At 25.7% G+C, this 10,958-nt stretch overlaps 1 protein-coding gene and 1 long non-coding RNA gene across 4 annotated transcripts; one reads left to right on the plus strand and one right to left on the minus strand.

Moving 5' to 3' along the window:
* Window positions 1-711: 711 nt before the first annotated feature.
* LOC123271375 lies at window positions 712-1,477 on the plus strand. The gene is made up of 2 exons (XR_006510848.1): window positions 712-1,197; window positions 1,279-1,477. It is a non-coding gene; the product is annotated as an uncharacterized LOC123271375 (long non-coding RNA).
* Window positions 1,478-3,246: 1,769 nt separating this feature from the next.
* Window positions 3,247-9,708, minus strand: LOC123271373 (nuclear hormone receptor HR96). Of its 3 annotated transcripts, XM_044737678.1 has the most exons (6): window positions 9,457-9,708; window positions 9,089-9,367; window positions 6,323-6,937; window positions 5,594-6,292; window positions 3,574-3,993; window positions 3,247-3,486 (listed from the first exon to the last, which is right to left on the minus strand). In XM_044737678.1, the coding sequence occupies exons 2-6, from the start codon at window positions 9,227-9,229 to the stop codon at window positions 3,289-3,291; spliced, it is 2,073 nt and encodes a 690-aa protein (XP_044593613.1). In that variant the 5' UTR covers window positions 9,230-9,367; window positions 9,457-9,708; the 3' UTR covers window positions 3,247-3,288. The 3 variants fall into 3 exon arrangements, with proteins under 3 accessions (XP_044593613.1, XP_044593611.1, XP_044593612.1); XM_044737676.1 differs by having other exon boundaries at window positions 5,594-6,937; XM_044737677.1 differs by having other exon boundaries at window positions 5,594-6,937; window positions 9,436-9,708.
* Window positions 9,709-10,958: the final 1,250 nt, after the last annotated feature.

The following is a 10,958-nucleotide window of genomic DNA, read 5'->3' on the forward strand; positions in this document are numbered from 1 at the left end:
TCAAGAGCTTTCGTTTGAGTACCAACATGCATTTTGATATATTTTTCATATATACATATATATAATATATATAAATATTTAAAATATATGAAAAATTGATGTGGGTACTCAAATGAAAGGTCTTGATGAGCCTAACTCCAGGATGAGCTTATATCGTTAAAAAATCATCAGTGGACAAAATACAACGTCATTGCTTTATTATTTATATTTCTTAAGATATAAGCTCATCCCGATGTTACATTGATCAAGGGCTTTTATTTGAGTACCCACTTTCATTTTTGATATATTTTTCATACATACATATATATATAATATATATAAATATATGAAAAATTGATGCGGGTACTCAAATGAAAGGTCTTGATGAGTGTAACATCGGGATGAGCTTATATCTTTAAAAATGTCAATAGTTCACAAGATACATGGTCATTTCTTAATTATGTATCTAGAGATAGAGAATTTTCGAATGCAGCTTAATGATATGAAACCTTTCAAATGCACAAATTCAAATCAAGACATTTGCAAAGCCACTAAATTTCACTAAAAAAACCGATTTCATTATATGACTACCCTGGACACAAAATTTTTCTTATTCTCTTAATAATATAGATAATTTTTCTTGATTTAAGTAAATTTTACTTGATTCGTACCATGAAACTCTTCAAAATTACTTTCTTGGTTTAAAAATTTTTCTCTTGATTCAAATTAATTTTTTTTTCAGTGTAGCATTTGATACATTACTATTATTTAAATACTAAGATAAACTCAAACGTTCGTTATTTAAAAAAGTATTTTTAAAAATTTTTTCTATGAGAAAAGATCTTTGAAAGTCAAAGATGTTGACGAAAAATTCAACTAAATAACTACGTATTAATACCGGCTCTTTTAAAATGTTCTACCTGTCAACAAACACGATGACGCAATTATATATTGCGTGAATATGGGAACAAATAAAATGAACATAAAATTTGACAGTCTAATAAAAATGATTTTATAAATTTTTTTAATCCGAAAAAATGGGTATAACTACCATCTTGGGATGGATTTGGCATTGTTTCTCGTGGACTCTTGTTAAAATCTTTAATTTAGCTGGATACATAATTGCATTTTCTCTATTTACAATTTTATTTTTCTTCGTATTACCAATGCTTATTTTTCTGGCTCTATGGAAACTTGGACTTCTTTGGGATACTAACAGTCAGTAATATTATTTATAATTATCAAAAAAAAAAAACAAAAAAAAAAAATTATTTCCACTTATTGTTATAATTTTAACAGGCGTTCCGAGTGGTAGTGAAAGGCGAAATTGATCTTCAATGTTTTCACTTCTTGATTACCTTGTACTCAAGGTAATCCAACAGGCTACAAAGAAGTAAATTAAAAAAAAAATTATTCGTATTTTATATTTAAAAAATATATGTATTTTTGTACACGGTATCACAATTATTTTTTTGAGTAAAAATAATTCAATCCATAACTGAAAAATTTCACTATTTTTTCTCTCCCAGCTTTAGTACTCGTAAAAAAAATTATTCTTTTACATTGAGTAGTTAATACAGTAATATCAGTAACAATAATGATAAAATAAAAATTATTTTTATCTACAATACATTCTCTTTGATTATTTAACAGTATAAAATAGATATTTGCATAACTTTAAATACGACATGAAATAATACATACATAAACTATCAACGGGGAACACCACTGTGACGGTCGAAAAAAACAAGTGATTTTTGGGAATTTTTTTGACAGCGAAAATAAAGGAATTCGGGGAGCGGATTTTTTTTATTTTATTAAGGGTACATTAAAGATTATTATCCTGAATTTTTATTAAAAAATATTCAATTATTACAAAGTTATTAATAATTTCGTGGAGCACTAGAAAAAATTTTCCTCTCCAGGGTCGCATCGATAACTCAAAAATGGATTATTTGAAAATAAAAACCCAAATTGCTTTTTAATCAGTAAGGATGTAGTTATCGTTGCACGTACGGAATTTTTAAAATTTTTATTTTCAAAAAAATGTCGACTGATTGAAAATTTTTTCATTATTTTTACTGTTTTTTTTTTGTTTTAACCCGGCTAAAAAAATCTTTAAGATCAAAATTTAATATCTAAAATAAATAATAATATCTAATATATATATATATATGTATATATATGAATCCCGGAAAAAATAGACCTGGAAAAAATTTTAAAGTCATGAAAAATTCATATTATTTCAGATTTATTAAATTTCTATTATTGTTATAATTTTTATTTTATAATAATTTCAATGAAATAATATGAATTTTTCATAATTTAAAAATTTTTTTTGGGTCTATTTTTTTCGATTACCATATATATATATATTAGGGTGGCCCAAAAAAAAAACCGACAATTTTTTTTTTGAGTCTCGAGTAAAAAAATGTTAGATTTTGATGTTTTAAGATTTCTCTCCAAAAGACAGCTTAAAAAAAAATTTTTAAGGCATATCAAGCTAGCAGTGACAGAGCCCATCTTGGACGGTCATTATTATTGATTTCTTGGAATCTAAACAAGCAACAATATTCTAAATAGAGCAACTAATTAGCAACAAAAAAGCAACAAATTTAGCACCACAAATAAATTTTGTTGCTTGAATAATAAGTCAATGCCTGATGGATGTGTCCATGCTAGCTTGATAGACCTAAATTCAAATTTTTTATAGAAAACATAATTTTCTTTAATTTAAAAATTTTTTTAATCAACTACTAGGTGTGGGTTCGAATCCCAAGCTGGCCTTAGAAACCAGCTTGGTTGAGATTTGACCCTTGCTGTGTAGGTTAAAATTTTTACAAACCAAAAAGACCCCAACGTACAACTCCTAACATTTTAAGTCGGCGATATGACTAATTAAAGAAAAAAAAAAAAAAATTATGAGCGACTTTTCAAAATTTAAATTTTGAACTTAAAAAACAGATTTGGGTTTTTATTTTTAGATCATCCGTTTTTGAGTTATCGATGCGACCATGGAGGGGGAAATTTTTTTTAGTGCTCTACGAGATTGTTAATAACTTTGTAATAATGAAATATTTTTTAATAAAAAGTTAGGGCGATAATCTTTGATGTACCCTTAATAAAATAAAAAAAATCTGATCCCCAAATTCTTTTATTTTCCCTGTCAAAAAAATTCCCAAAAATCACCTTTTTTTCGACGGTCACAATGGTGTTCCCTCTTAATGATAACAATTAATAAGCTAAATACTTAAAAAATTTGATTTGTTTTAACTATAATAATACATTATAAAATTGCTCAGCAGTACGCTAGTGATTTAAATCGAATATTTCAATTAATAGTGGCTCAACACTTGAAGGGTTTACATTTAAATAGACATCTACAACTTCATTATTAAGCCTGTGAAGCTCGGATATTTTTTGTATGAGCTTTAAAAACGTTGATTTTGCTTCACATCCTGGGTATATACTTTCTAAATACCTTCTTAATAAATAATAATAAGAATTCTGTAAATGATAAAATCAAGTAGATTAATATACACCCTAAATTATTATTATTAAAGCAAAAATTATAAATAAAATAAATTATTTCACCTGTTCTAATTTAATTACGTCGCTGTGAACAACACGTGGTCTATCAGGTGTAAATAAAGCAATGGCACTTAGTATTAAAATAATATTTTCATCTCGCCAACGAGGATCAAAAGTTCCAACAAATCTTGCATGTTCAGAATAAAGATTACCTTTAGCTTCTTTCAGTACTTCAACTTTTATTTTCGACATTTTTTCTTGACTGTGAGGTATTTTCCACATATTTTTATCAGAATCATAATTCAATGCTGACCGCAAGATCATCATTTCAGTGCAACCGCCTTTTAAAAGAGCTAGTTGATCTTCCTGGCACATATTTTTGAAGGCATTTATTTTTTTAGCCATTTTTATTAATCTTCTAATAGCCACCGCTGTCAAATTGATAACATCTAAAAGCATCGGATCAGAATATTCGGCAGTACCCTGTTAACATAACAAAAATATTTAAATATAGCCAGTAAATTTGTAGTCACTATGTGACTGCCGTGACTTATGAATTATAAATGAATAAAATTTTGCGTTATTAAATAATCACTTTTGTTAAATTGCACTCTACTTTCTTAAATATTGATATTTTTAAATATATAAGCTCATCCTGATGCTATACTTATCAAGAGCTTTCATTTGAGTACCCACAAGCATTTTGATATATTTTTCATATATACATATATATAATATATATAAATATATGAAAAATTGATGTGGGTACTCAAATGAAAGGTCTTCATAAGTGTAATTTCAGGATGAGCTTATATCGTTAAAAATATCATCAGCAGACAAAATACAACGTCATTTCTTAATTATTGACATTTTTAAAGATATAAGCTCATCCTGATGTTACACTCATCAAGAGCTTTCATTTGAGTACCCACTTGCATTTTTGATATATTTTTCATATATTCATATATATAATATATATGAATATAAAATATATGAAAAATTGATGTGGGTACTCAAATAAAAGGTCTCGATGAGTGTAATATCAGGATGAGCTTATATCATTAAAAATATCATCAGTGGACAAGTTAGCAATGTCAATTCTTAATTATTGATATTTTCAAAGATATAAGCTCATCCCGATGTTACACTTATTAAGAGCTTTCATTTGAATACCCACATGCATTTTGAAATATTTTTCATATATGCATTTATATAAATATATAAAATATATGAAAAATTGATGTGGGAACTCAAATAAAAGGTCTCGATGAGTGTAATATCAGGATGAGCTTATATCGTTAAAAATATCATCAGTGGACAAGTTAGCAATGTCAGTTCTTAATTATTGACATTTTCAAAGATATAAGCTCATCCCGATGTTACATTCATCAAGAGCTTTCATTTAAGTATCTACATGCATTTTTGATATATTTTTCATATATACATATATATAATATATATATAAATATATGAAAAATCGATGTAGGTACTCAAATGAAAGGTCTTGATGAGGGTAACTTCGGAATGAGCTTATATCTTTAAAAATGTCAATAGTTCTCAAGATACAAGCTAATTTCTTAATTATGTATCTAGAGATAGGCATTTATGAATACAGCCTAAATACTTATTATGATAAATTGACTATTGGTAAGAATGATATGAAACCATAAAAATGCACAACTCCAGGTAAAAACTTTTCCAACGATACCAAATTTAACCATCAAAACTCATTTTATCATATCGACGTTCTAATTAGCAAATTGTTTTACTCCATTTTAGAAAATCTTTTACTTGTACGAAAAAAACAACTAGTTCAAAATTTATTATCACTTTAAAAAACCATTTGATATCATTAATATCCAATATAAATATAATATTTAGGTTTGAATCATTCAAATAATTTATAATTGGATTATTAATACATCAAAATGTTAAAAAATCACCCTCTAAAAAATAAGAAGTTAGACAAATTGCTAATTAGACCATCGATATTAAATACTGACCAGAAAATTTCCTTATTCTCTTAATAATACATCTTAATTATATAAAAAATAAAACAAAGATAAAAAAATAAAAAACAAACCTTGAATCTACATTCTTCACCAATCAAATTCGTAATATCATCATCTAAAGGCGCAAGCAGTGCTTTATTAGCAACAATTAACTCATTTAATTTAGCCCGTTCAGCATCATTCAATTCCCGACTATTTTGATTCCCTCTTAACGCAGAATAAGCTGAAAATTCTAATTTAATAGCCTCACAGAGTATCGATTCTATCGAATTTGCCGCTATAGGAATTCTTTGAACATCTTGAACTACATCCCTAGTAACATCATCGGTTTCTCTACTCCAGTCATTCCTACCATTGAACTCATCAACTTTATTATCACTTTCACTAGACTTATGGCTTGTAATTAAATTAGTTAAAATAGGATTATCACTATTTTGTTGCTCTGAATCCAATAAATTACAAATAATATTATTAGAGCCTCTACTAGTTGTTAAATTATTTGATTTACTAGACTCATCACTATCAAGCTCTAAAAGCCTCGATACCTGTGGATCATTCGCTAACATAATTGCAACTTGCGGCTCTGACATCATCTTAGTAACAGTACTTTTGTCTTCTAATAATTTAGCAACCAGTTGAGGATTATCTTGGAGAATTTTAATAAAAAAGTCTGATTTTATCGTCAATTTTTCAGCAAAAATTGATGAATTTTTATGTCCATTTTTTGTACAATCTTCAATCACAGAACTTTCAGGTCTGTCTCTTGATAAACGTACAAGCTCTGTACTTTTATCTTCAATTACATTATTTTCTTCTAACCTGCCAGTATCTCCACAATTATCAAGGTGAGAATACTCTTTATTATTCAGTGACTCATTACACGTAATAAGTTTCTCTGAACTGCAAGGATTCTTTGTAGATAAATGAGGATTGCATTTTTGAAATGACTGACTCGGCTGCGCTGAATCTTTAAGCATGTCTAGTGTTTTAGAACCAATTATATCTCGGTTCTCTGGAGGGCTAGAAGGACTAGGTACACTTGCAGCAGTGGTTGGACTCATACTCTCAATAGTACGCTCTCTGTTCCCGTCTAAGTCAGTGTACTTTTTATCAGACTCCCAGAAGTAAGTCTCAGACACTGTTGAAGCTACTGAAGCAACTGACATTGAAGTGTCGTCAAAGTTAGCATCTTCAATAATTTCTCTCTTCATTTTGGGACCTCTTAGCTCCTCAGACGACCTTTTTTTTGCTCTATTTTGCTCCACTTTCTGTCGCTTGAGGACCTTGTCTTCTTCTGTCATTATATACTCCTTCCTCATGCCGATACTGAAACACTTGTCCAGCCGGCATTTTTGACAAAATCGCCGAGTTACAGGTGTGACATTACAGTTCTCAGAAAATGGACACCTAAGATCCTACAAAATAATTATTTCAACATATATTTTCTTTAGTTATCTTTTATGACTAACGTTATCATTATCAGTTTGTTTGTCGTTTGAGAAAACTATCACTTTTAAGGTAAAATTAAATTTTTAATAAAAAGAGTAAACATATAAATTTTAATGAAAATTAATAAAAATTAATGAAAATTAAGTTGGCTGATTTCTAAGAATTTTTAGAATTTTTTTTTCATCAAAAAAATTATGACTAAAAAATAAAAATTAATTTTCATTGATGTAATTATAAACTATCAGACATATTATGTTTTTCTTATCTTTCAAATTTTTTATAATATTTTCTTGCAAATTTAAAAAATTTCTTTTTGTTTGTTTTTTTTTTTTTTTAATTTCTTAAATTTAAATTTATCTTCTCCTTGCAGATACTATGTAATGTATAAAATCATTATTTCTAAACATTCTATATATAAAAATCTAACATATTGTTATAAATTGCCAAGGGCGTTTTCTTTACAAATAAATAAATAAATAAATTTGTAAAAAACTTGAAAAACTGTAAGTGCAATTTTTAAAAAATATTTTTTAGTTCTAATTTATTAATTTAAAAAAAATCAAAAAATTAAAAACGTCGGATAACTTTAGTGTTAATTAAAAATTAATGAAAATTAACTTAGCTGATATTTAATAATTTTTTCAACAAATAAATGATGACAAAAAAAAATTGATATGTGAAAATTTAAAAAAATTAAAAATGCAATTTTTTATAAATAATTTTTTGACTAAAATTTTTTTGTTGAATAAAATTAAAAAATGATCAACTGCTAACTTTGACATGAATTAATGAAAATTAATTTAGCAGATATTTAAGAATTTTTTTAATAAATAAATGATTGCGAAAAAAAGAACAAAAAATTGACATGTAGAAATTTTAAAAAATAAAAAACGCAGTTTTTTATAAATAATTTTTCGAGAAAAATTTTTCTGTTAAATAAAATTAAAAAATGATCAAGTGACTGCTAACTTTAATGACATTTAAAAATGAAAATTAGTTTAGAAGATATTTAATAATTTTAAGAATTTTTTTAACAAATGATGGCAAAAAAAATATTGACACGTAGAAATTTTTAAAAATTAAAAATGCAATTTTTTATGAATAATTTTTCGAGAAAAATTTTTTTATTAAACAAAATTAAAAAATGATCGAATGCTAACTTTAATGACATAAATTAGTGAAAATTAATTTAGGAGATATTTAATAATTTTAAGAATTCTTTTAACAAATGATGACAAAACAAAGTAGAAAAAAAAATTGAAAATGCAATTTTTAATAAATAATTTTTTGACAAAAATTTTTTAAGTAAAATTAAAAAAATAGTCAAGTGACTGCTAATTTTAATGACATAAATTAATTTAGCAGATATTTAATAATTTTAAACATTTTTAAAGAAATAAATAATGGCAAAAAAAAAAATTGACATGTAGAAATTTTAAAAAATTAACAATGCAATTTTTTATAAATAATTTTTTTAGAGAAATTTTTTTGTTAAATAAAATTAAAAAATGACCGAGTGACTGCAAATTTTAATGACATAAATTAATTTAGCAGATATTTAATAATTTTTTTAACAAATAAATGATGGCAAAAAATTGACCTATAGAAATTTTAAAAAATTAAAAATGCAATTTTTTAAAAATAATTTTTCGAGTAAAATTTTTTTGTTAAATAAAATTTAGAAATGATCAAGTGACTGCTAACTTTAATGACATTGAAAATTAAGTTAACCGACATCTAAAAATTTTGATAAATTTTTTCTTTAAATTACAAAAAAATATAAAAAAATTTCATCTTTAAAAAATTTGAAAAACTACACATGCAATTTTTAAAAAATATTTTTAGTACTAATTAAATGATTTAAAAAAAATTTTCAAATAAAAAACGTCGGCTAATTTCTGTAATAAAAATTAAATTAGCCGACATTTAAAAATTTGTATAATTTTTTTTATTGAAAAAATTATTTAAAAAAAAATTGCATTTGTAAAAAATTTGAAAAACTACACATGCAATCTTTGAGAATTATTTTTTTAGTTCTAATAAAGTGATTAAAAAAAATCAAAAATTTAAAAACGTCGGCTAACTTTAGTATTATACTTCTCTATAAAAAATTCCACCTTATTTTTTAGGGCATTTCTCCTGAAAAAAGCTTTGCAGCTTTCACATGACACAGCATTAAAATTATATCCCAAAGCTCGGTCTCCACAAACACCACAAATTTTGTTAGCTTCTCTACCACTTGTCTGTTCATCTTCCATATTTTTAAAATACGTAAGTAATTAGTGTTTATTGACGTTTTAAAGTGATTTCGAAATCACTCCATTACTTGCGAATGTTTGTTGTTATTCTCAAATCAGCCACGAGGATAATAATGGGTGACTCATTTTTAATAAACTCTGAAATAATAGATAATTATAAACCTTTTTTATTATTTAAACTAATTCATTAAAGAAAAAAAAAGAACAATTAGGATTAATTGATTTACCAAACAACAATAAATCTTGCAGTGTTGACTGAGTCTAGAAATAGAATTATTTTAAATGACAACTTGAATAAACCTTTAAATTGACTCTCACTTATCAACAGACTTAACAAGCTATGTAAGAAAAACGTGTGTGTGAATGCGATGTTCGGTTAAATTCTTTTTAGAAATACAAATGTCTATTTTATTACGTATGATCTGTCTCTATCACACTTCTGTCATTATTCAATCGAGTCTACAACTGTGTTTGTCAAATAAAATTAACGAATGTTTATTTTTTAGCTTTGGTATCATTGAAGCGTTTATTTTTAGTGTTGGTATAATTGGCGCGCATTTTTTTTTTATTTTAATTTTGAAATAAAGATATATTCATTTTTAGTAAATTGAATTTTTTTTTTTGCAATATTGAATAAGACTAGAAACCATGCAGTCACTATGTGTCTTGTAAACTTTAAATAAATGAAAAATACAATTTTGCTTCATTAAATAATGAATTTTGTTAAATTGCACTGTACTTTCTTAAATATTGACAATTTTAGAGATATAAGCTCATCCCGATGTTACACTCATCAAGACCTTTCATTTGAGTGCCTACATCAATTTTTCATATATTTCATATATACATATATATAATATATATAAATATATGAAAAATTGATGTGGGTACTCAAATGAAAGGTCTCAATGAGTGTAACATCGGGATGAGTTTATATCTTTAAAAATGACAATAGTTCACAAGATACAACTTCATTTCTTAATTATTGACATTTTTTGAGATATAAGCTCATTCTGATGTTACACTCATCAAGAGCTTTCATTTGAATACCCACATAGATTTCTGATATATTTTTCATATATACATATATATAATATATAAATATATGAAATATATGAAAAATTGATGTGGGTACTCAAATGAAAGGTCTCGATAAGTGTAATTCCAGGAAGAGCTTATATCGTTAAAAATATCATTAATTGACAAAATACAACGTCACTTCTTGATTATTGACATTTTTAAAGATATAAGCTCATTCTGATGTTACTCTCATTAAGAGCTTTCATTAGAGTACTCACTTACATTATTCATATATAGATATATACAATATATATAAATATTAGAAAAATTGATGTGGGTACTTAAATGAAAGGTCTTGATTAGTGTAACATCGGGATGAGCTTATATCTTTAAAAATACCAATAGTTCACAAGATACAACGTCATTTCTTAATTATTGACATTTTTTAAGATATAAGCTCATTCTGATGTTACACTCATGAAGAGCTTTCATTTAAGTACCCACATGCATTTTGATATATTTTTCATATATACATATATCTAATATATATAAATATATGAAAATTGATGTGGGTACTCAAATGAAAAGTCTTGATGAATGTAATGTCAGGGTGAGCTTATATCGTCAAAAATATCATCAGTAGACAAAATACAACGTCACTTCTTAATTATTGACATTTTTAAAGATATAAGCTCATTCCGATGTTACT

The sequence above is a fragment of the Cotesia glomerata genome, linkage group LG9, assembly GCF_020080835.1.
Source record: "Cotesia glomerata isolate CgM1 linkage group LG9, MPM_Cglom_v2.3, whole genome shotgun sequence".
In the NCBI taxonomy this organism is placed as follows: Eukaryota; Metazoa; Arthropoda; class Insecta; order Hymenoptera; family Braconidae; genus Cotesia; species Cotesia glomerata.

What these genes read in the sequence shown, in the direction of transcription:
- LOC123271373 (XM_044737676.1), bottom strand. Translation starts at nt 9,229, where the DNA reads ATGGAAGATGAACAGACAAGTGGTAGAGAAGCTAACAAAATTTGTGGT. An exon ending in GAAATGCCCTAAAAAATAAG is followed by an intron (nt 6,938 to 9,088) that starts GTGGAATTTTTT and finishes ATTATTTTGTAG; the next exon opens with GATCTTAGGTGTCCATTTTC. An exon ending in GTGAAGAATGTAGATTCAAG is followed by an intron (nt 3,994 to 5,593) that starts GTTTGTTTTTTA and finishes TTATGTTAACAG; the next exon opens with GGTACTGCCGAATATTCTGA.